The 26,571-nt window shown below is 39.9% G+C and overlaps 1 protein-coding gene across 9 annotated transcripts in view; it reads left to right on the forward strand.

Moving 5' to 3' along the window:
• The window catches only part of ATP6V1H (ATPase H+ transporting V1 subunit H), an 84,373-nt gene that overhangs the window by 47,216 nt on the left and 10,586 nt on the right, over window positions 1–26,571 (forward strand). For 7 of the 9 annotated variants that reach the window (XM_043539626.1, XM_037892618.2, XM_043539627.1 and 4 more), the window contains 3 exons: window positions 541–666; window positions 6,526–6,627; window positions 18,269–18,382. In XM_043539626.1, coding sequence (XP_043395561.1) covers window positions 541–666; window positions 6,526–6,627; window positions 18,269–18,382 — 342 coding nt within the window. The remainder of the gene's footprint in view (window positions 1–540; window positions 667–6,525; window positions 6,628–18,268; window positions 18,383–26,571) is intronic. The other 2 variants (XM_037892623.2, XM_043539629.1) reach the window with 1 other exon arrangement.

Below are 26,571 nucleotides of genomic sequence, written 5' to 3' on the forward strand. Positions count from 1 at the left end.
ACAGTGGCGCAGCTGCACTGCTGTGGCGGCGCTTCAGTGTAAACACTACCTACATTGATGGGAGGGGTTCTTCCATCGGCATAGGTAATCAGTCTCCCTGAGAGGCAGTAGCTAGGTTAATGGAAGAATTCTTCTGTCGACTAGTGCTGCCTACACAAGGACTTAGTCGGCTTAACTATGCCACTTGGGTATGGATTTTTTTCACACCCCAGAGCAATGTAGGTGTGCCTGCTTAATTTTCTAGTGTAGATTAGGCCTAAATCTTAAGTTTCTGAAGTGGTCCAAGTGAGAGGACTTCAAAAGATATTCTTCCCCCCCCCCTCAACCTGTGCTTACTTTCATGTTGCCTAAGGATGTTCCACCAATGTTTTTAAGCAAGTTATCCAAATCAGAATTTTGATACAGATTTGTAAAGAACTGTGATGTTCAAGTTTGTCATAACAAATCCTACGGTCTCTCAAGGAGTAGAGCTTCTGATGTACTGTTAAAGGCCCGTTCATGGGGAAACTAGTATTTCACCTTATGTTTTTTGCACTCTAGTTCATTTGATGAGTACAGTTCTGAGCTCAAGTCAGGAAGATTGGAATGGAGTCCTGTACACAAATCTGAGAAATTTTGGCGAGAGAATGCTGTGAGATTAAATGAAAAGAATTACGAGCTATTGAAGTAAGTTCTTTAGTTTTCATAAACTTCTGATTCTCTCTTCACACTGTTCTTTAAAGTATATTTTCAGAGTTCAAATTTAAACCATGTGTACTATGGTATTTATTTCAACATGAGCAATAAGTACTGTAATTTAATTTTGTAGAAACATTACCTAGGGAGAAGAGAAGGTCAGAACATATTACTGTTTAAAGTGTATGGCTTTTTGACAGTGGGAATCATCTGCTCAGAAGTTGAATTGCTTGTTTTTCATTAACTGAGCCAGGTACTTTGGTTGATTATGTAATGGAGAAAATATTCAAAATCCATCTTAACTCACTTGCAGTATCACACATGATGGCTTTTAAACTATTTCAGTTAAATACACTTAAAGAAATACCAGCTAATACAGTCCAAAAGTCTGACTGCACCATACCTTAGTTAAAATTTTGTCAGGCATTCCATCAGTCTTCCAAATACCCTTTTTTGGTGATGAGGTTGAGGATATCCTTACAGATGTGGGATTATTCTGTGTGGCTGGCTCAATTATTCTGGCTCAATGTGTTACACTCTATGCTCTTGATCTAGTTTCTGAGGTGGGATTGAATAGTGCAGCTACTGGTCCTTGTCTGTATGTGACAAGGACTTGCACTATTTTGAAGTTGGAGCCCACTTTTCTTGATAGGCCCTTAGCGCCATCTATTTTATTGGCTGGCTTTCAGAAGCCAATTGACAAAGTTGGATTTTTAGATAGCTGTGAATGCTCTGTTAGTTGCCTAGTCAGTCATTTTGATTGCGTGTCCTTTACCATTGACAGAGTGGTATCAAAATGCCCCTTCTAATTTGTTCCTCCTTGTCAATGTTGTATAAATCTGGATTGCAACATTTAAAGCAGGGAGATAACTGGAGTACATGATGCTAAAATAGAAGGCATGGTGTGAGCCTGGCCAAGTTGTGAGATCTAACAATGGCTGTGCAAGTGGTCGTTTCTTTGTAGATCCTGTGCTGGAGGCAAAGTCCCAATCAGCAGAACTGTTCCCAGTGGTAGGCAGGTTGGTGTCTGTAGTGTCTTGACTCACTTACAGATACCAGTGTTTCATGCCAGGGCAAATTTTCACTCTGCTTTGGGTAAGATTGCTCAGAATCGGACTAGTGTCAATCTTTGAGGAAGCAGAATAATAACTAGGAGTCATCTGCTTGAGTTGCAGAAAGTCTCTCGCTGAGGTTCTGGTAGTGCTCAGGGAGTGCCTTGGGCCATGCTCAATAATTTAAAGCAGTGCTTCTCTTAAATGATGGCCAGCAAAACCTTGAGTTCCTCTTTGGAAGCTTTTTCAGTGCATAGCTTTTTCCGGAGGAAACACCCCAGTATCTGAACAAACAAACCCTTTTCAGTCTGCATGTCAGTCTGTTGCGGGGAGGGGTGCTAGCAAGGTGGTGTGGCCTGTGGTGCCTTTATTGTGTAGAAGACCTCCAACTTTACATCTTCCATCCACTGCACAGTCCAGTTGATCTGCTGTCTTGGTGACTACTTGAGATTGTGGCCTGGATAGGAGCTAGCAAGCGAACATGGAACCTAGACATGATAGAAGTATGGGAGAAGGACACAGAGGAAATGGGAGATTTTTGCCTACCTTTCTGTTGCTCAGGATTGCAAACCAGAATTACTCTCATTTGTCCTCCTGGCTCTATTTGTTTTTTTCATGCCACGCTCATTACTGTGATACTAAAGTGTTATTTCTGGATGTCCAATAGCAGCAGTGGCTATTTTTCTCAATGTGCTAAAGGCTAAAAAGCTGTGGCTATTTCTTTTGGATGTAGGCTACTCCTGAAGACCACTTTGAAATTTTGGTGGCACATAATGAGGTACAGAAGCCTGTTTTTAGTGGTGCTTCATACAGGGTACACTGCCCCTATCCTTCACAGGATGGACTGGTTTTCAGTTCATTTCTGGGTGCAATTAAAGATGTAGGTTTTCTTAGGATCATAGAAATGTAGGGCTGGAAGGGACTTCAATCTCCCTGTACTGATGCAAGATTAAGACAGACCATCCCTGACAGGTATTTGTCTAACATGTTCTTTAAAACCTCCAGTGCTGGGATTCCACAACCTTCCTTCGTAAACTATTCCAGCACTTGACTATCCTTTATAGTTGAAAGTTCTTCCTAATATCTAACCTAAATCTCCCTGGCTTCAGTTTAAGCCAAGTACTTCTGGCCCTACCTCCAGTGGACACAGAGAACAATTGATCACAGTCCCCTTTATCACAGCCCTTAACATTTTTGAAGACCATTAGCAGCTGTCTTTTCTCAGGATATTAACATGCCTGTAGTTTTTAACCTTTCATCATTTTTGTTGCTTTCTTCTGGACTCTCCAGTTTGTCCACATCTTTCTTAAAGTGTGCTATCCAAAACTGGACACAATACTCCAGCTGGGGCCTCACCAGTACTGAGTAGAGTGGAACAGTTACCTCCTGCTGAACTTACGTCACTCTTGTTAATACACCCCAGAATGTTTGGCTTTTTTGTAACTGTATCATGCTACTGGCGCATAGTCAATTTATGACCAACTCTAACCCCCGAATCCTTTTCTGTAGTACTGCTGCCTAGCCAGTTGAGTCCCCATTTTGTATTTGTGCACTTGATTTTTCCTTCCTACTTACTTATCTTAATTGAATTTTAGCTTGTTAATTTCAGACCAGTTCTCCAATTTATCAGGGTCCTTTTGTATTCTAATTCTGTCCTCCAAAGTGCTTGCAATCCCTTCTAGCTTGGTATCACTACAGTTTTTACAAACATACTCTCCACTCCATTATCCAAGTCATTATTGAAAACCATGGAATAGCACAAACCCTTGCAGGATCCCATTAGATGCCCTCACAGTTTGACACTGAACCATTGATAACTACTCTTTGAGTATCGTTTTTCAATTAGGGATGCACCCACCTTACAGTAATTTCATCTAGACAACATTTCCTTGGATTGTGTATGAGAATGTCATGTGGGGACACTATCAAAAGCTTTACTAAAATCAAGATATATTCTTCCCAGCCATCCACTAGTTTATCAGTAATCCTCTCAAAGAAGGAAATTTGGTTGGTTTGGCATGATTAATTCTTGACATCCATTTTGTCTTACTTATGTGAGTTTACAGACCTTATTTATATATGCTGGGACATGAGGGCAGGGAATTCTCAGTATGGATCCTTAGTTCTGGAATTTTTGCCACACCCTTTGGTTCAACAGAGCCCAAGTCTGCAGTATATGTTCACTGTCAGCAAAGTCTGTCTGTCTTTCCAGACTTCTTATTTTTGTGGGGGGGGTGGACAGGAAGGGTGGGTAGATTGAAGGTGAAGGATTAGGGATTAAAACAGTTGATATTGGGTCAATCTGAAATTTTCTATATATACCTTTGAATGATAGAATAATACTTGTGTTTTTAGCATAGGATAATTTCATTAAAACAAAAAATGGGGTTTCACCAAAGTGAAAAAAATGGCTGTTTGTATGTAAGTGAATTTGAAAATATTTGGAGTGTACATATGGAAAGTCTGTTCAATACCAAGCTGTTTTTGCTGTTACAAGTTTATTTTATGCTACTTTCTGATCATTGTAGCAGATTATATACAGGCTTCTAGGCTCCTTCTCTTGCTATAGGTTATGTCAACTCCGTACACTCGCTTTCACACACAATCCAAGACACTTCCTAAACCTCATCGGTAACATGAGTATCTTCAGTGTAGAGTGAGCTGCTCATCCAAGCATCTTTTATAATTTGTATTTTGGAACCTGGGGATGGGGGAAGAAAGAGACTTAAATTCCCACCCCCTAACCTTCTTCCAGCCAGTGATGATTGTGCCTATACTAGGATAATACGTTATCTTGCAGATAAGCAAATAGGGCGGGGAACCTTACAAGTTGTTCAGAAACAGTTTCCACGTTATCGTCTTCATGCCAGTCAGTAATCTTTGTCTTTTCTGGTGGTTACAGCAGAAGTTTCAAAATACTGTGACCTACTACACAAGTGCTCTGTTCCTGTCCCACTGCAATGGCAGTGAACACATAAACTAAATTTTAAAAGTGGACCATCTTCCTCTTTATTTGAAACTTAATATAGTCTATCCAGACATTGTTCGTATTTATAGCAGTTTGTTTTAAAGTTTGTTAGTGAGCATCATGACTGCATTTTTTAGGCTCTCAAATACTGTGTTGTTTTTAATACCTTGTTTGTTCTTGAATATTAAATTGCATAAGCTGTTTTATTCAGTTTCCTTTGCTTCACTCTTTAGTATCTGCCAGCCTTCCCAGTTTTTCATTGACAAATGCTCTCGTTGCATATTCTTCCCCCTACATTGCCTATAACTTGAAGAAGACTGGGGTGAACACTTAATACTACAATATTTTAGTTCCTCATTCTGTATTTAATTTGTGTCCTGTTTCAAATTCAAGTCTGATTCCAGTGAGAAGTACAAGCAGAAAGTTTGTTTAAACTAATGAAGTCATTTCACTTGCCATTTCTTTCAGAGTTTTAGGATAATTATTTTCTAGGTGTGTAAGCTTCCTGGGTGGAGTTGTTCGAAGCAACTTTTTAAAACCTGCCTTAATATTGCTGTTAGTTACCAATGTTCTATCCTGGGAGCGCACATGTTTCTTCTCACTTTCACACCGAACACAGACAAATCTAATTTTCCAGCAATCTGTGCCTCATCTGTCACCAAGTTTCCCTGCCTTATTCTAAAAAACAACCTATGGTCTCTGACCTCCATATCATTGTGTGTGTCAAATTGTATTTTTATTATTGGCTAGTAAACAGTTACATTGGCAAATGTTTTCTTGCTGAATTGCCTTCAAATTGCTTATCTTTATTTTGCATCCTGAGTTGAAGTTTGAGTAACCCCTTCTTTATGAAACGTACAGAATTGTCTTTTTGTTATGCTAAGGAAATAAGTAACAACCATCTTAACAGATTCTGATATGGTATCTCATTTATAATCTTGGTTTTTGAAGAGAACCGGAGTTACTTGTTGCAGTACAGTAGATAAGTACAAGAAAGGATGCATATTTCATTGCTATTAATGGCGTCTTTGAAACTAGAAAATCACCTTTAGAAAGTTTTAAAAAAAATGCTATAACTCTCCATCTTCAATAACATGTCTTACTCTCCACTCTTGGAATGCACTTCAATTCTTCGCGATAATGGGTAATGATTGTCCTCCTCTTCTGTTTAAAATTCTGCCTGTGTTTCACTGGGGTATCCTCTAGTGTCTCGTAAACAAGGAAACCATTGTAGGGGATAGTGCATGAAAGTTGGTTGACAGTAGTAAAGTGCAACCACACAACAGTTCTGATAGAACCATTTTGGCATGTTACAGACAGCAAGCCGAATAGCCATGATGTATTCTGGGACTTCTGAATCATGTGTCCTGAACACCAAAAACTATTTCTTGGGGTAGTGCTCTGGGTAGTTTGTCTGCAGAAGGCACTTCATCATGGAATGGAGTTGGCAGTAGCAGCAGCCGCGCTTATGGACCTGCAACTTCTGTGGTTTCTTTTCCACGCTGTTGAATTTCATAAGCATGGCTGGTACAGCTGGACTTGAGCTCAAGTTCTCACTGCAGGTGCTGCAGTCTAGTGATGCTTTAGGCAACTGTTGTGTACAGATGCTGCAAGCTCAAGGCACTGGTTGCAATGTCCTTTTGCCTAGAGTAGATAGGGTTTTTGCTATTTAATTTCAATTTGTTGCTTGGGAGGTATTTTTGTTGTGTTATAATCCCAGTTTTACTGTACAGGTGATGCATGATGTATTTATGGTCTCTGAAATTAAGCTACTATAAATTAGCACTTTGTAGTGTAATTACCATCTGATTGTTTAAAATACTGTTGTAGAATCCTGACTAAGCTTCTGGAGGTTTCTGATGACCCGCAAGTCTTAGCTGTAGCTGCTCATGATGTGGGAGAATATGTACGACACTATCCTCGAGGGAAGCGGTAAGCAAAAAGCTTTCTTTGCCTTTGTCTCTCATAATGCTTACTGGCAAGGTGGTGGAGTATCCACTTAACCTGATAAACACTATAATTGTACAACAAGTGCTGCAACTAGCCCCAACATAATTATGAAGTAGGTTATTGGGAATATTAAATAGCTGTTTGATCCTGTCAGCAATAAACTTAATTTGCTTTCTGGGGCTTTTAATTAGTGAAGAAAATATATCTGAAAGGCTCTTGAAAATTGTTCAGGCATTTAGTAGCTATTATAATCACTTCAGTCACAGACTTGCTGTATATTTAAAGCGTTTATCAGAATTTCATTATAAACACAAGAGTATTGGTCTTGCAATAGTCATGGACAATCTTTAGTAACAAATCCTGCAGTTTCTTGTGATAAAACCATTTTGTTCCTTTTGAGCTAATATTTGTTTCTCATAAAATATTGCTGATGATTTCTGTGATAAATGAAACTACTGTGTTCTGATACCATACTTCATGTAAAAAGGACCAATAGAAAATACATAGAAATTTAAATATGCAGAAATACTAAATACCTTACCTGAAACATATAATATCTTTGACATAGTATGAATGCAGACAAACTGTTGTGTATATTACGCAAACAAATCCAAATGTTACAATGGTCTGTTAGCAACGAATTCTATGAAAGCTACAACCCTGTCACTTGAAAAGTGAGACATTTCTGCGGGGTCAGGTTCAGCATATTGCAACCTCTTGGGAGGTGAGATTTAGATATCCCAAGGGTTACAAGGTATGTGCTGTCAGAGAGTCTCTCTTTTTTTTTTAAAGAGACCATATGTAAGGGGTTGTGGCACCCACATTTTGTGAGTACACCCTTCTGGTCTGCTTTCTAGTCAGGTGTGTCTGCAGTCTTTCATTTTATGGTGGCTTTTCAGGCAGTTTTTCAGTAACTCAGCCTTCTGGCCAACTCTCACACAGTGTCTATATGTGAAGCAGAACAAACTCCTTCCAGGGTATGCAGATTTTAACTTGTCCCAGCCCTCGTGTGAGCCATATCCCCAGGGCTTCCTCTCTGGAGACATTGTTGTCTTGTGGCCCTCCTTGGCTCAGTCCCAGACGCCAGCCAGGAGCTCCTTCTTTGTTTTCCCCCAGTCCCTGCCCCCCTCAGCTCTCCATGGTCCTGCTGTTCTTTCCGCCAGCCAGTAACAGTCCTCTCCTGGCTCTAGGCAGCAACTGACTACTGCTGTGTTCTGCAGCTCCTTTTATATGGCTCTGATTGGCTGCTCCCTGCAGCCTCTCTCATTGGCTACTTCCTTGCAACCACTCTAGGCTGCTTGGAGGACTTCTCTTCTGCTCCTCTCTTGGATGGCGTGTGGCAGGGCCCTGAGGCCTCCAGCAGGGGCCTCTGGGCCTCCTCCATCCTGTCACATCATATTATAGCTATGTTCATGTAATATTAGTTTAGTCACTGTTTAGTCACTTCTGCTTATCCTGATCTGAGGCACCTGTGGCCTCTGTCTCAGAGACCTTGATGAGTTTTTGCAGGTCTCATCTCTTCCCGTCATACTTAGCTATACAACTTATTTTTTTTTTTAAAAAAAATTCCCCTGTGAAGAAATGATGAGCTGTTACTGGTTTCCTGACGAGGCTTAAATGAGAAAAATGGAAAAATTTTTAGTCTTGTAAGATAAGATTCTTGGCACAGACTACTGGCGCATTTGGATTGGTGCACTATTCCTGACTGCCAGTGCAGAAAGCCTCATTAAAACTTTAGGAATACTTGTGGCACCTTAGAGACTAACAAATTTATTTGAGCATAAGCTTTCGTGAGCTACAGCTCACTTCATCGGGTGCACTCTGAAACCTGTCATTAAAACTTTAGTAACTGATTTCACTGTGTACTTGTGGGAAGGGAATTTATGAAGTATGGAGGATTGACAGCCTCTGTAATCTTACCTTATGTACTGGAACTGCAGATGTTCTTAAAAGTATAAGAACAAATCAGGTATGTTCAGATGTGGCAAGCAGACCATATGTATTGAGCAATGCTGCAGTTTGTTGTTTTTAGCTTACTTGTGAGCTGAAAGAAATTGACTTTCTGTGGATAGTTTAGGAAGAGATGACCATCCATAATATTGCCTGAAAATAGAGAAGAGGGTGTGGTCAGTACATTATATTCCTAGGATGGTGTTTAAAACAGGAATATGTTACTAAACTTTTTCCATAATCCAAAACCAAATTGCACAACTCCACTGCTGAAATATAACAGGAGCACTCCACGTTGTTGTCACTTTTGACTGTTTTTCAGCATAGCTTCAAACTTTAAAGTGAGAGGGTGCAGGAAAATAACCGTCATTCCAGCCAGTTCAAAAATGAAAAAAATCATATTAATAGAATATTTTTTCTTACATATTGACTTATGAATACTACAAGTACAGTCATGTCTTCTAGGTACAAAAATCTAAACAGGCCAACTCTCTTACAAAATATGAACTAAAAAGTCATGCCTTGCTCAGATTTTTAAAACGGGAATAACAGCTTGTTCCTTGCAAGGCACATATGGGATCACCAGTGAAATCCTTATTCAATATGACTTTACTACGTTATCTCCAAGTCTCTCAATCTTTAAAGCAATGTTTCAGTTACACTTAATGGTCTGGTTTCAGAGTAGCAACTGTGTTAGTCTGTATCCACAAAAAGAAAAGGAGTACTTGTGACACCTTAGAGATTAATAAATTATTCGAGCATAAGCTTTCATGAGCTATAGCTCTAAGGTGCCATGAGTACTTCTTTTCTTTTTACTTAATGGTTCATTTCCTTCGATGTTACACTTGGGTTTCAGTATAAAGTTATCAAATTTGCATCTAGATGTGGGAATCATAATGGCAATTTTTCATTTTCAGTGAATCCTGTGACATTGGAGGCTGTTCACTGGTTCAGAAAAATAGAAGAATTCCATTGTTTTGGAAAAAATTTAGTTTAAAACTTTTGTCCTTGAAACTTGAAGCCTATAAAGATGGTAGACCTTAAATACATAAAAGCTACAAGTTCTTCAGTTATTAGTTGCATTCAGCAGAGAGCTAGAATTACCATTCTGGCTATTGATGATCCCTTCTCTTGTTTTCTAAGAGCAATGTTCATTAGACCAAACATCTGTTTTTTATTCTTTTGGTTAGGTTATTTCAGAACACTACATCAGTTTAAGGAATGTTCAAGATATTTACCATTTAGAAATTATGGACCAGATCGTCAGCTGGTATAAGTGGTGTAGCTCCATTAAAATCAATGGAACTATGCTGATTTATACCACCAAAGGATAGGACCATATATTTATAAGTATTTGCATGTAACCCAACTTATTAGCATTTCTATAGTCAGTCTAATGCAAAGGCATGCTCAGTGTCTGTCGGGGGATCAGCGGGAACCTCATATTCTCCTGCACACCTTCCTCTGGCAAGAGAAGGAAGAGGCAGGTCTCAGCTGGGAAGAGGTCCCCAACCCTTTGGGTGTTCAAAGAAGTCGCTGTGAGTGTCATTGTATAAGGTATGCACTCGTGACTCAAGTGAGATCTGTCAACGTGGTTATTCTAGGAAGAACAACACATGGAGCACCTTCTTCTTTAACTCCTAAGGTCAGGGAACATCTTGAAGAACAGCTCTCTGACCTCAGCCTGGTCTTGTACATGCAGTGTGGTACATGTTAATGCCTTCGGCTGGCATAATCTTCCTTGCTCCACCGCTGAATTCCACTTAATTTATGCCAACTCCTTGCTGTTCAACTGACAATGGATTGCATGAATTCCAACTTCTTTCTCTTTGCTCATGCTACTACTCAGCTCCTTATTTCACAGTGAAAGTCATTCACACCCAATACAGGGTGCTTGTGACTTGTCAGCTAGTTGATTTCCTTTATCCAGCTTTGAGGAAGAAGAGGAGGGGAAATTAAAACAAGCACCTGAGGTGGTCATAGATTTGAGAAGGAAACTATTTGAAGTTGGGTTGCCTACTGTAGCTGTTGCTTTTAGAGCTTGTACTTCTGTATTAAGGCAGACATCTAACACCAGGCATAGTAATACAAAATATTGAATATGTACAAGTAGGTCAAGTTACACTTGATTTAGGAACGATAATACTGGATTTCTTGACTTTAAATTCTCAGCCCCAAGGTTTCTCCACTGTAGTGTTTGTCACTTGGAATACTCAGCATTATTTCCGATGAGAGAATTTTAATTTTTTTCTTTTTGACCTGGGAGAGGGGTGCATTTTGAGCTTAACATCCTCTTTTCACCACTTTTTTCGCTATTCAATATATTATAAAAGTCAAAGCCCTTGAATGTGGACAAGCTATTGGTTGTATTTCACAACAATATTTTGTGTATTGTTTTTTCTCTTGGGAAGGTGGGAGGAGGCCTTACGCAGGAATAAAGCTTTCAGGAACCTCCTGTGCTATTAAGAATTTTTAGTATTCATGTTGAGGACTTTGACGTATAACAGTGGTATGTCTTGGAAAGCGTTTACTTTGTACAGAGTATCTTAAAATTGTGTAAAATAACATTTTGCTTAATGCTCCTTGGAGTTTCATGTACTGTTATGGCCAAGTTAGAAAGTGTAATGTGGGTGAAGGTAATGAAGTCCCATAATAATGCCATATTTGTTTGTTGCCTAACTTAAAAGTAATTGTGCTGCTCATCAATTACAAATTATTCAACAGTTATTGTTGTTCAAGTATAAATAGGGTAGTCACAGTAATACAGAGTACTCATGTGAGGTACAGTAGCGTGCTACAAGTTAATATGCAAAAGATATGCATGCATCACTAATCTTTTCACAGGATATTCCTCTTAATTGCTTTTCTAAGGCATGCGAGAGCAATATGCAATAAAAATGTACCTCATTAATAACTGGCCATTCATGTTATATGCTAATCTTCTGAGGAGATTTCAGGAGGAACAACTGACAGACGACAATGCTGAATTTTAAATAACTATGTAGACTCTACCTCTCCAATGTATAGTATGAGTAGATATTTCCTTTCCTTCATTGTTTTTGTGAGGCTTGGCAGAGAGAATGAGGCATGGGGGGAGAAGGGGAATACATTATTTTTGAGATATTGGAGTGTTCAGGGAGAGAGGTTTCTGTTGGTTTGATTGGAACGCTTGTTGGGAGTGTGGGTTAGCTGAGAGTAGCTACTGTCATTTTGCAAGCCAATGAATCTGGTTGTTAGGGGAATGGTTCTGTGGGCTGGTGTGGAAGGGAAATGGGGCATTGGAGTTCAGTGGATGGCAGAGAGATTGGGATTATACAAGAGGACTGGGAGAGGAAATTGGGCTGGGGAAGGCTAGACTGAATTCTTGGATTTGGTGAGGAAAATGCTGATTGGTTGCGTGACAGAATGAGATATGAGCATGAAATATGGATACTTAAGTGGCTTTATATATTTATACACTTAAATCCACATCTGTGAATATACAGGTGCTATAGAAATTTGCTTTTCTGAAGCCCCAATACGACTAGCTGCTCCACATAGGCAAATCTTACACCTGTGAGGAGTCCCATTGACTTCAATGTTTATTACCTCACAGAGAAGCTTATAGGATCAAGGCTTTGGAATGTGGCTTGGAAAAAGTGTACATAGCTGTATGTGTTTGCATATACCAGCATGAGGACTGCAAGTACCAGGCTGTACTGGCATAAAACTGAAGTGTTTGCACAGAAATTAGTATAGAAGTGACAGAGGTGTAGATGACATTTCTGAGGTGTGTAATACAGAGGAATGACGTTAGTCTCTGCACACTGTAGATGATGGGTGCTACTGGCTACTTCTGTTGTGTTCAAGCACGTAGTTTATGGATCCAGTAGGACTTAGAAGGTGCAACAAACCATTTTGGAGCAAGTGAGGTGCATGCCTTCGATGGGCATTAAAGTTCAGGAAATATTTTCATCTTCTTTGAGTTAAATGTCATGTCCAGTTTTTCTTTCAATATTTCATTCTATGTCACACATTAAGAGTTACTAATTCTGAGTTGTTTTTAAATTTGCTGAGGAGAAGAGACTCTCTTGTTAAGTGTTTGTATACCATGTAACTCAACGAGGCCCTTATTGGGGCCTCATATGTCTACACTGCAGTCAGATACCTGCAGCTGACACATGTCAGCTGACTTGGCTTATGGGGGGTTGTGCTTCGGGGCAGTAAAATTGCAATGTAGATATTTGAGCTCGGGCTGGAGCCCAAGCTCTGGGATCCCACAAGGGGAAATAGTCCCAGAGCCCAGGCTCGAGCCTGAGTTTCTCCACTGTAGTTTTTATATCCCCTGTTCCTAAGTCAGCTGATCTGGGTCAGCTGTGGGTGTTTGATTACAGTATGAACATATACAGAATGCTACTGACAATAATGATGAAAGGGAAGACAGTGAATTGGGTATCATCAACAGATGAAGACCCTTGTGTCATAATATAAAGGGAAGGGTAACCACCTTTCTGTATACAGAACTATAAAATCCCTCCTGGCCAGAGGCAAAACCCTTTCACCTGTAAAGGGTCAAGAAGCTAGGATAACCTCGCTGGCACCTGACCAAAATGACCAATGAGGAGACAAGTTACTTTCAAAGCTGGAGGGGGGGAGGGGAGAACAAAGGATCTGTCTATGTGATGCTTTTGCCGGAAACAGAAAAGGAAGGGAGTCTTAGAACTTACTAAGTAATCTAGCTAGATATGCGTTAGATTTCTGTTTTGTTTAAATGGCTGGTAAATAGCTGTGCTGAATGGAATGTATATTCCTGTTTTTGTGTCTTTTTGTAACTTAAGGTTTTGCCAGAGGGATTCTCTATGTTTTGAATCTAATTACCCTGTAAGGTATTCACCATCCTAATTACAGAGGTGATTCTTTTACTTTAATTAAAATTCTTCTTTTAAGAGCCTGATTGCTTTTTCATTATTCTTAAGATCCAAGGGTTTGGGTCTGTGTTCACCTGTACAAACTGGTGAGGATTTTTATCAAGCCTTCCCCAGGAAGGGGGGTGTAGGGCTTGGGGGGATATTTTGCGTGGAAGACGTCTCCAAGTGGTCTCTTTCCCTGTTCTTTGTTCAACACGCTTGGTGGTGGCAGCATAAGGTCCAAGGACAAAAGGTAAAAGTTTGTACCTTGGGCAAGTTTTAACCTAAGCTAGTAAGAATAAGATGAGGGGGTCTTTCAGGTCCCCACATCTGTACCCTAGAGTTCAGAGTGAGGAAGGAACCGTGACACCCTGTTTCTCCAAACAGTTTGCTCCAATGAATACTGGATGAGATGATGCCCTGCCAGACCCATCTTGCCAGAGGTTTAAAGCAATGCAAACTACTTTAACACATTAGATAATTTACAGTACACTATCTGTGGCTAATAAAATTACTTGTTGCTCATTACACAGTTTTAAAGTACATTAAAGAAATATTAAACTACAGTATGCAGATGTAACATTTTCAAGATCATTTTAATTGGAAGTCTTGTGCAGTGACAATACCAGCTTAATTATCCACATATAAAATGATGGCACATGACACATTTTGATGATTTAGGATCACTGATTTTTGAACAAATGTTTGTTGCTGTTCCAAAGATTAGTGCAGAGTTAAATGCTAGAACAAAATATCTTGGTAAATGAAAACTGGCAGCATTAAGAAATAGAATACTGTTTACATTTTTCAAATGGAAAATACCATAAAGGGTCTGCTCCATTTTGTTTGTTGTTTAAATGCGCACACAACCCTAGTCTCTCAGAGATACAGGAAAAGTAATAAGATTTCATGATAAATAGGTTTTCAAAATTTGTCCCATAAGACTTGTCAAAAATAAGTGGTCTGGAGGTTAAGCACCTTGAATCTGTCAGTCCATGGAAATAAGCAATACAGTTGATTCATTCCAGCAGAAATTGATATTGCTGAACCCTCAGATTTGTTACATATTTTTTTCTTATCTTTTATCTGCATGAAGCACTGCCATGATTTCTAGCAAAGTCCACAATTGATCTCTCGAATACCTGGGACTCTTTTGTATGCAATGTTGTTGTAGGTGGGTTGGTCCCAGAATATTAGAGACAAAGTTGGATGAATCAGTATCTTTTATTGGACCACCTTCTTTCTGTTGGTGGAGAGACAAGCTTTCGAGCTTACACGGAGCTCTTCTTCAAACCAAGACCTGAAGAAGAGTTCTGGGTAAGCTCGAAGGCTTGTCACTCACCAACAGAAAGAAGGTGGTCCAATAAAAGATATTGCCTCACCCACCTTGTGCATGAGCACCTTATATGTATATCCTCTCTAGGGCAAAGATGGGCAAGATGAGAAACCATAATGTTTTAGCATCATTCAGAGAACCTGTAGTAAAAGGCTCTGTCAGCCTGTTGGCAAGCCATCCTAGCTTTTCTTATATTCAAGAACCACCAAAATGCCAAAGGCTTTAGCAATCTTAACTTCAGGTAGCAGGAGTGAAAGTACTAGGAATGCTGCAGTTATTTTTGTAGGTTCAGAAATACTTCCTACAACGTAAGAGGCCACCTAGATTGGTATTTATTGCACAGTTCACAGATGTTGGCTGTCCTGACAACAGCACAGGCTATTGTACCAAAGTAATCATAATTTTGATGCCATAATAGGTATGTTTGTGTTTTAAAGCAATAGAAGATCAAATAAATGCCTGTACTCCTCTGAAAACTGCTATATTTTATTTTTGATCTTTAAAGCTGTTGCTGCAGGATGTAAAATGGCCTCTTTTGGGGAGGCATAGGGGGGAAAACTGAACTACCAGCCATGGGTTTTGTCTGAGAGGCAGTAACTTCCCTTCTCCCCTTTTATAATGGAAATTCCTTGCCCACTGTGACCAGAAGTAATGGCATGCTTTCAAATGGAAGGTTAATAGGGAGAGGGCCACTTCTTGTGGCAAGCATGTTGCTGCGGGGATTAGAGGGGAATGGTTTGGATTGTGGCGACTATGGGGGTTTGAGATTCATTTATGGAGAATTTTTGGCATGGCATTTCATGTGATTCTGACTTTCAGTGAGGGAGAGAGCCTCACAAGGTCAGCAAGGAGTTTGGCTCACTTCATCCTCTTGGCCACACTGCTTGAGTCTCTGGGACTGAGCAGCAGTCAGGGGAAGGGGAGACGGGGGGGGGGGCAAGGATGGATGGCATCCCTTCTTTGGGGTGAGTTAGATGGATCCCTCATGAAGGAGGGATTTTTTCAGTTTTGGTTGGCATGTGAGATGTGAGAGAATGAATCCCATAAAACTGAAGGGAGTTCAGGATTCTCCCCATGTGGGCTGGGGGAATTGATTCCACCTCCATTTAGATGATAGAACATCATTGTTAGGATATAGATATTCAGGCCTGTCTGTAAAGGCCTGTACTCTAAGAATTTAGGTGTATTCTTATCACTTGGCTAGTTATAGAAGTATAAAAAAGAGAATCAAAATCACTGTCTGCCGGTGTAAGGTCCTTCTCTTACTGTGACAGTCTGAGGCCCTGTTCTTAGGCTAAGGCCTTTGGCTAAGCAGCAGAGGCAGCCATAAGCTGGGAAGCGTATGGTCACATCCTCGCATTCCAAACTAGTCACATTGAAATAAGGTGCTATTGGGCTGTTAGGAATACAGTCCTGTCCTGATAATGCCTATCACCTCCAGAGAAAGGGAAGTGCTAGAAGATGTAAAGGAAACTTAGCTTGAGAGCATCCTGTCTGGCAAGAACTCACTTATCAATAGCTGGGATGTGAAATCCTCACTTCTGTATTGTTTTGTCATTATAGTTCTCACTTTGCTATTGTTTGTCTGTATAATCTCCGTCTGGTTCTGTGACTGTTCCTGTCTGCTGTGTAATTAATTTTGCTGGGTGTAAACTAATTAAGGTGGTGGGATATAATTGGTTATATAATCATGTTACAGTATGTTAGGATTGGTTAGTTAAATTTCAGAAAAATGAATGGTTAAGGTATAGCAAAGCAGACTCAAGTTTTACTATATAGTCTGCAGTCAGTCAGAAAGGGGAGTGGGTGTGTGGGTGGGGGAAATGAACAGGAATAGGGGTGGGGAAATTGGAATCATGTTTGGCTAAGGGCAGGAATGGGAACAGGGACACAGGTGTAAGGCTCTGTGGTGTCAGAGCTGGGAAGAGGGACACTAAGGAAGGAAACTGGAATCATGCTTGCTGGAAGTTCACCCCAATAAACATTGAATTGTTTGCACCTTTGGACTTCGGGTATTGTTGCCTCTCCTGTCATGCGAGAAGGACCAGAGAAGTACGTGGGTGAAGGAATAATCCCCCTAACAATCATGTACAGGATATTAAGTCTGAACAGGGAATGCTAAGGAATTAGAGCTTACGTGTGGTGAGAGGCTCCTGGGAGTTTGTACACTCTGTGTTGGGGAGCCTCTTTTTGGGTTGGTAATTGCTGGGGGTTGGGACCAAAATTGGTTATAGACTCGGGTTGTGGTCAGAGCTTTTAGCCTTGTTCACACAGTACTCAGCAGTATCCCTTCAGAGGTCAGTTTAGGATTAGTTTGCTTTTTTTCGCGGTGGTGTTTGGGATTTTTGTAGTAGTAGTACTTTCTTATTTAAGAAGAAGCAATGAGTGTGTATACATGTATGCTTAGAAATACAGGGAATCATCACGTATGTAGTGAATATGAAATAATATGGATCCTGTCATAAATATAAAGGGAAGGGTAACCACCTTCTGTATACAGTGCTATAAAATCCCTCCTGGCCACAGGCAAAACCCTTTCACCTGTAAAGGTTAAGAAGCTAAGATAACCTCGCTGGCACCTGACCCAAAATGACCAACGAGGGGAAAAGATTCTTTCAAATCTGGGGGTGGGGGGGTAGGGGCAGGAACAAAGGGTTTGTCAGTCTGTGTGATGCTTTTTGCCGGGAACAGATCAGGAATGCAGCCTTACAACTCCTGTTAAGTTAGTAAGTAATCTAGCTAGAAATGCGTTAGATTTCCTTTTGTTTAATGGCTGGTAAAATAAGCTGTGCTGGATGGAATGTATCTTCCTGTTTTTGTGACTTTTTGTAACTTAGAGAATCCCTCTAGGCAAAACCTTATGTTTTGAATCTGATTACCCTGTAAGGATATTTACCATCCTGATTTTTACAGAGGTGATTCTTTTACCTTTTCTTAATTAAAATTCTTCTTTTAAGAACCTGATTGATTTTTCATTGTTCTTAAGATCCAAGGGTTTGGGTCTGTGTTCACCTGTACCAGTTGGTGAAGATTATTATCAAGCCTTCCCCAGGAAAGGGGATGTAGGCTGGGGGGGGGGGGGGGGGCTATTTTGGGGGAAGACGTCTCCAAGTGGTCTCTTTCCGTGTTCTTTGTTTAAAACGCTTGGTGGTGACAGCATACGGTTCAAGGACAAGGCAAAGTTTGTACCTTGGGGAAGTTTTAACTTAAGCTGGTAAGAATAAGCTTAGGGGGTCTTTCATGCACGTCCCCACATCTTGTACCCTATAGTTCAGAGTGGGGAAGGAACCTTGACAGATCCCCTAGAAAACTGATGGCATTTACCATTCACTGTGTGATTCATAAACCTGCTGTTTGAATCCCTTGGTACTAAGCAGTTAGGATTATCTGATCGTTAACAGGCAGAGGTTGAAGTAATTGCAAGATATTCTAAAATGTGTGTCTTTTTCAGAGTGATTGAGCAGCTTGGTGGTAAACAGCTAGTAATGAACCACATGCATCACGAAGACCAGCAAGTTCGCTATAATGCCCTACTGGCTGTACAGAAGCTGATGGTTCACAACTGGTATGTGAAAATTTACTTCAGTTAATATTATCTGTGAGAGATTGTATAGAATCCAGATTGCTGATTTTTTTTAAATAACTATGATCCGTCTTTAGTTGAAATATTTATCTCTGTAATGTGATGATGAAATAATAATTCTGATGAACCCAGTGTTTAAAATCCTACAAGAAATTGTGCTGACATGAAACATTAACACTTCGGCTTCTGTTTCCTTCCTGCTTTTGTGCTAATTGAATTAAGTTATCAGACTTTCAAGGGTTCAGTGGAACACACAGCACTCAATTATGCGTAAACACTATAATTTAAATGGTCATATTCCAGAACTGATGCAGTATAATCACAGTTTGAAAAATGTCTTCTAACTGTGTAAATCAGAATGGATTTCACTAGTTCTCTATTGAGTTTCACACTGTGGTGTTTACAATTTCACTTAGCTATCCTCTGGAAATTGATAGTCCCAACACCTGTTTAATCTTTAGATATCTTACAAAGTGCATGCACTGTGTTTTTCTTCTGGAATGATGTTCCTTCATTGCTCTCTTATTCTAAGTCAAGGTTTGCAGTGTAATGTTCATAAACAAACCTACATTGACAAGTATGTCTGAATGATGGAAGATTTCTTTTTAAGTAAATTTTTTATTCAAGATTCCAAGGTGGAGTTATAAACAAGGGGATAAGAGGACAAAGGCGGTTGTTAAGTTCTAAAACTTTAACCATACATCAGTATTGCTCTGCTCCGCCATTTGAGAGACTTGGGTTCAGTTCCAAGGCCTGACTATTAGGAGCTTAAAGTTCTGTGATGTTAATTATGTTCAGAGTCACTCACTAATGCCCCTTTTCCTGAAATATTTAAGAAATGGCATTTGACAGCCTTTAAAGAGAATACCATTCAGTGTTGTGCTCTGTCTGGCTGATGATTGTGAACAAGGCCTGAAAATCCTTCCCAAGCGCTGGGAACCTGCTGCTGCTGTAGAAACAGTATGGGAGAAGTTTCCTTCCTCTTCTTAGTGGGGAAGCAGTTTATGTCCTATGGAGAAGGATTTAATCTGTTTCAGACAACCTCTAGAAGTGGCAAGATTTTTAAAACATTTTCTGCCTTTTCATGTTAATTCAAATCAGCTATGTACACTATAAACTTGAATCAAATGTTCTCATAGGAAAATGTGATTTTTCACTTTCTTATGCAGTTTATGCTTGCCAGATACAATAATCAATCTGTAACTTGTTAAACTGGATGGAAAACTTAAATTCCTATATAACTGCATTTTTCTTATGGAATTCTTCCCATTTGAAACAACTCCTAGTTTTCATGACGAAGAAATGAGATCTTTCACAAGACATCATTTTTTCACTTCATCTTAGCAGTCCTGAAAATTCAAATCTAAAATGGTATTGTAGAGCAGATAGAGAGCAGCATCTGAAAAAATGTATTCCAGACTGGCTAGTACATGCAAGCATGCTGAAATGTTGACTACTAGGCTAGATTACTCACAAATGGCTTGGATAAAGTGTAATAAAGTAGAAGCTGGGATGCTATGGCTCAGCAGTATGATAGAAAAGAAGTATTGTGAAATGCACACCTATTTTATTATGACTTTAAACTGCACGTTTAAATTCAGTCTATTTTGAGCACTCCATGCTTTGGAATTGCTTATGGTTGTGCATGGGGTTTTGAGACAGATATAATGCAATTTAAAAAGTTAAGCACTGATGATTATAATAGTTTGGAGGTGGAGAGGGGGTGTTAGTAACAACATACAGAGATACTAGGAAGAGATTTTTTCAAGATAACTGTGCATTGCTGTAGTGACATGGTAATAACACGTGTATTAAACCAGTATTACATAATTAACCATACAAAGCAGTTTTTCCCTAATACACTCTTTTTAGCCCTCAAGCATTGTTTTATTATAATCCTCCTCCCTCCTCCCTTCATCTCTCACACTATAATCCTTTATCTATGCAAGGTAACCTATTTCCCCTTGTTTTTTCCTACACTCCTCTCCCCCCCTTCCCCCCCCCCCCCCCCCCCCGGTTCCTCAGACGTTCTTGTTAAACCCTGGATTTGTGCTGGAAATGGCCCACCTTGATTATCATACACATTGTAAGGAGGGTGATCACTTTACATAAGCTATTACCAGCAGGAGAGTGGGGTGGGGGGAGAGAAAACCTTTTGTAGTGATAAACACCAATTTTTTCATGATTTTTGTGTATAAAAACATCTTCTGTATTTTCCACAGTATGCATCCGATGAAGTGAGCTGTAGCTCACGAAAGCTTATGCTCAAATAAATTGGTTAGTCTCTAAGGTGCCACAAGTACTCCTTTTCTTTTTGCGAATACAGACTAACACGGCTGTTACTCTGAAATAAATTTGTTAGCCTCTAAGGTGCCATAAGTACTCCTGTTCTTTTTGCAGATACAGACTAACACGGCTGCTACTTCGAAACCTTTCAGAACAATGAGGTTTCCATCACTGTTCTTTGCAGACTGTTCCACAGACAAATAGCTCTCATTGTCAGGAAAAGTTTTCCCTGATATATAGCCTAACTTTTCCCATTTTAAATTCAGCTTACTTCTGTCAGCAACACCCCTTTAACTATTTCCCCTCTCTTGTTGGTGCCCCCCTCCACAGTATTTTATATAAATTGTTACCACTTAACCAAATTGAATTTATTGGATATTAGCACTTAGCCAAATTGCACTCTTAAGGCCTACTTTTACCTTCAGATGTGTGCAGAACTCCCACTTATATGAATGGGATTAGCATGCTCATGCTGGGCACGGTGGGGTGCTAAATGTGTCTCTAAACTACCTTCCTGCCTTCTGCAATAAGGAAGCTGTTCTAGTTTATACCCGCTGGAATAGGCCCGTAGGAACCCAGGATTGCTAGACAAATTATGCCTCATAAATAGGGGGAGAGATGGTATAGAAGTGGAGCAGCACATAAGGGACTTAGCTAGGGCTGAGGATCTGCCCCATAGTTTCCACACAGGATTTACAGTTAGTGTCTTGAAGTCAAATCATGAAGACTCTCACAGATTGGACCTTTAAGTATCAGTTCTATCTGTATTGCTTCCGACTTACCTTTATAAGGGGAAAGTGAGAGGAAGGACTGAGTGTTCCCCTGGAAGCTTTAATTTTAAAAAAAAATAACATTGTGGAGTACAGTTTGGTAACTGGTGGTGGTCGGTTGTTTTGGAGGTTCAAACTCAATTTTGCCAACACCTAAATAACCCAGTAAAATGAGCAATCTTCTTCAAGCCTCATTCCTGTGTGCTCTTGTTCTGCTCTGACTGAGAAAGCAGTCCAGTCACGTTTTTAGCCTTTCCCCCCCTTATGTAATGGAATTCCAGTAATTTCTGTTGGGGAAATGCCCGTTCCTCATTTAGACCACAGACTCCAGTTAAATTTCTTTAATCTGATTTGTGATCTCTGCATGACAGCACCAGTCTGGTCCCCTTTCAAATCTTGGGACGTTGCAACAGGAAAGAGCTTTGCAGCCCTGGGCTGAAGCTTGACGCTAATGAATCATAGAATATCAGGGTTGGGAGGGACCTCAGGAGGTCATCTAGTCCAACCCCCTGCTCAAAGGCAGGACCAATCCCCAGTTTTTGCCCCAGATCTCTAAATGGCCACCTCAAGGATTGAACTCACAACCCTGGGTTTAGCAGGCCAATGCTCAAACCACTGAGCTATCTCCCCCCACTGGGTTTAGCAGGCAATGCTTACAAAATGTCCAATATGCAGATTAGTAAATCAGAGTAGTAGGTGAAATGCTTTTTGGAATTACTTGAGTGAGTTACCTACCCGAGTGTCACAAGGTTCTGACTGTACTTTAGGTGATCTGGTAGGACAGGTTACTATCACTGAAGAAGGAATTTTAATGAGGGAGAGGTATGGTAGGAGTTGACTTCCCGCTTAAAACAAAGCTGTATTACTATATAAAGCTTCTAAATAATCCTTCTTCAAATTCAGTTAATTCCTAAACAATTTGAATAGCTTATTTACAACTTGGTTAGATTTTGGTTACGAAAGGATTTTAAGGGAAGCAAAGGAAAACTCACAGGTGTTTTAGTTAAAGAAAGACAAAAGTTAGTCGTGGTCAGAAGTGGCTACACATTGTCATTTTTCAGACAATTCATGTTAGCGAAATAGCTTTGAGTTGAATTTGCATTTTAAAAGAATCGTGCAGTGATGTAGCAGATAGCCAAGTTATTTCTTTAGAATTCTAATCTTAGCATCATTTAATGTGTGTAAAATGACAGATGAAAGCAAGGACGAGCTGACTTTTTTGAAAGTGAATTAGTGTTTGTGAAAGATGCCAGGCTCACAGTATTGGATATGGAAGTCTGCTGTCCTCAGGAAAAAAGTATAGCACGGGAAGTGACAGCGCATATTTTTCCATACTGCCCTTTTACTCTGTGCCTTAACTATGTTCTAGAGAGGGACCATCTCTCTCTGCCAATTTCTGTGCTTGTGTTCTGGCAGGATACTCTGTCCATTTAATAAGGCCAAGGACTAGCACAGGAATCTGTCAGTTGCAACGGTATTTTTATGATGTAGACTTGTATTTTAAAAAAGAAAAATCAGAGCATTAACTTCCTAAATTACAGCAATTTTCAGATACTAGCTCAAAAAGAACCAGTAAACATGTTCATTTGTTTGCTGGATGCAATAGCGTGTCTTTCCTGTACCTCAAGGCATAATACCATACTTTAACATCTATGAACTATAAGGAGACTACAGACAAGCAGTCAGAGAGAGAGAGGAGATAAGAAAAGAGGCTTGGCAGTTGGTAACCATCGAGGCAAGAGGTCACAGTTGCATTCTACATGGCTGGAGACAGATGAGGATAGGCATGCTGTGGCCACCAGAGAGAAGAGGATCAGGAAGAATTTTGCACTGCTAGAAGTTTCCAATCAATACCAGGTACTTGATGTGGAAACTGTGGAAGATACGTCTCTTAATCCAAAGGAATAGAGAGACGTATGGGACACACCTGTGGATGTAAGAAAATCCAGCTTGCCCACAAAGAGTTCCCCAATCATCCAAGGAAGACAGATGATCCTTATTAGGGATTCAAAATTCAGAAGAGTTGAAAACATTCTGCAAGGGAGAGGTGGACAACAGGATGGTGTGCTCTTTGTCTGGAGCCATGACACAAGAAGTTGCTCTGAAATTGGATAGGCTTCTGAAGTTGATGGACAAGGATCCATTGGTGATGGTTCATATTGACATTAATGACACTTCATCACAGGATATCTCACAGATAATAGATGACTTCAGGGAACGCGGAAGCATGCTGAAGAAGAAGAATGTCCATGTGATTTTCTTGGAGAGCCTTCTTGTCCTATGAGTAAAAGAAGGCAGAAGAATCTGGAAATGTACTTCTGACTAGGTAAGTGGTGTAGGGTGCAGAGTTTTGGTTTTTGTGGAACATTGGTTCACTTTCCCTGGGAAGAGGGGGCTTTACAGTTTGGATGGTCTCTGCCTCAGTAGAAGGGGAACTAATCTGTTTGGGAACAGGCTGACTAAAGTCGGGAGAGCATTAAACTAATAACAAAAAGGGAAGGGTAAAAAGAGTGAAGATAAGAGCACTCATTTAGCACAAGATTTAAATGTTGAGAACAAAATTAGTTGAGGATCCGAAGGACATGAAGAGGAGAAATTCTTTAATTGCCCCTACACCAATGCTAGGAGCCTGGTAACAAACAAGAGGAACTGTAATTGCTCATTTATGAGCAAAAATTAGCTCTAGTTGGTATGAAACCATGATTCGCATGACTGGAATGTTAAAATCACTGCTTATAACCTATTTAGGATGGATGGAGTGGGACTGGGACTGGCATTACCTGTTCAAGATGATGATAACCCAGAAGAAAATTATCTTGCATGTCCTAACAAATGGAAGAAAAGGGAAGTTGATAGTAATGAATATAGATCAGAAGCTAGGAAATGTAGAAAATTAATGAAGGAAGCAAGGACACAAGGAGAAATATATGGCCATCAGAGTTAAGGACAATAAGTAGGGGTTTTTAAAAAATGTATTAAGGAGAAAAAGAACCTTGACAATGGTATTATCCATTACTGTATGGAAATGGTAGAATTATTAATAAAGCAGAAAAGGCAGAAATGCTCAATAAATATTTCTCTTCTGTATTTGGTCACGGCATATATGATAACACTTGCTATTCCTCTAGTATCTTGGGAGAGTATTAAACAGCAGGTACTGAAGTGTGACATTTTTAGATCAGCAGGTCCTGATGACTTGCATCCAATAACTTTAAAAGATCAGGCTGAGGAGCTTGCTTGGATGTTAGTGCTGACTTTCAGTATGTCTTGGAACACTGGGAAGTTCCAGAAGACTGGAAGAAAGCTAATGTTCCAATATTTAAAAGGGTAAATGGGATGACCCAGGTAATTATAGGCTTGTCAGTCTGACGTGGATCCTGGCAAAATAATGGAGCAGCTGATGTGGGACTCGATTTAAACACCAGAATTAAAGGAGGGTAATATAGTTAATGCTCATCAACATGGGTTTATGGAAAATAGATCCTATCATGCTTTTGGTGAGATTAGAAGTTTGGCTGATAAAGGCAATAGTGTTGACGGTAATAGACTTCTCTAAGGTCTTTGAGTTGGTACCCCATGACTTTTTGATTTAAAAAAACAAACTAGAATGATACAAAATCAACATGGCACACATTAAATGGACTAAAAACTGGCTAACTAAAAGGTCTCAATGTAATTGTAAGTGGGGAATCATCATCGAGCATTTGTAGTGGGATCCCCCAGGGATGTATTTGGGGTCCTATGGTATTTAACATTTTTATCAATGACCTGAAAGAAAGAATAAAATCATCAGTGTTAAAGTTTTGCAGGTGACCCAGAAATTGTGGGGAGTGGTAAATAGTGAAGAATACACGTCACTGACTCAGAGCGATCCAGATTGCTTGGTAAACTGAGCACAAGTCAACCATGTGTTTTAATATGGCTAAATGTGAACATCTGGGAACAAAGAATCTAAGCCATACTTATGGGATGGGAGCTCTGACTATGAAAAAGAACTGGGGCTTGTGGTTGATAATCAGCTGAACATGAGCTCTCAGTGTGATGCTGTGGCTAAAAAGACTAATGCAATCCTTGGATGCATAAAAAGGGAATCTCTCGAGTAGGAATAGAACACTGTGTGCTGGAATAATGTATCCAATTCTGGTGTCCACAATTCAAGAAAGAAGTTGATAAATTGGAGAGGGTTCAGAGAAGAGCCATGAGAATAATTAAAGGTTTAGAAAACATGCCTTATAGTGATAGACTCAAGGAGCTCAATCTATTTAGCTTAAGAAAGAGAAGATTAAGGGGTGACTTGAGTAGTCTATAAAAACAACGAGGAGGCTGGTGGCACTTTAAAGACTAACAGATTTATTTGGGCATTTATTTGGGTCTTTAAGGTGCCACCAGACTCCTCATTGTTTTTGTGGATACAGACTAACACAACTACCCCTCTGATACTTGATTAGTCTATAAGTACCTACATGGGGAACAAATATTTGATTTGGGCTCTTCAATCTGGCAGAGAAAGATATATAACATGATCCAATGGCTGGAAGTTGAAGCTAGACATTTTCAGAGTGGAAATAAGGTGTACATTTTTAATTGTGAGGGTAAGTAACCATTGGAACAATTTACCAAGGTTCGTGATGGATTCTCCATTAATTGCAATTTTTAAGTCAAAATTGGGTGTTTTTTCTAAAATGTGCTCTAGGAATTATTTTGGGCCTGTTCTATGGGTCTGTGTCATACAGGAGGTTACCCAGGTCCCTTCTGGTCTTGGAATATGTGAAAGTAGCTTCAATTAATGAACTTATCGAGCTATTACTGTCATCCTGTTCCTTGAATGGAATGAAGACTCTGTTCTAAATGTTATGCTTGGAATACGTGTTCCATATTCCCATCAGTCACCCACAATGAAATGTCTTAGCCACATTACAGCTCAAATGCTTGCCTTCTGCTCAAGTGTGCAGAAGGGATCAAACACACACCCAGATCAGAGACTTAATTGTCACTGTGGAGTTGGCACATTCTCTGCCATCACTCACAGTGGGCAGGAGTGCTGATGGCCTAAGCTTCAAAAAAAGTAGGAGAGACCAGGGATTCTCCGGAATCACAGCACCCAATCCCGCAAAT

Source organism: Chelonia mydas, chromosome 2 (genome assembly GCF_015237465.2).
Source record: "Chelonia mydas isolate rCheMyd1 chromosome 2, rCheMyd1.pri.v2, whole genome shotgun sequence".
NCBI classification, from domain to species: Eukaryota; Metazoa; Chordata; order Testudines; family Cheloniidae; genus Chelonia; species Chelonia mydas.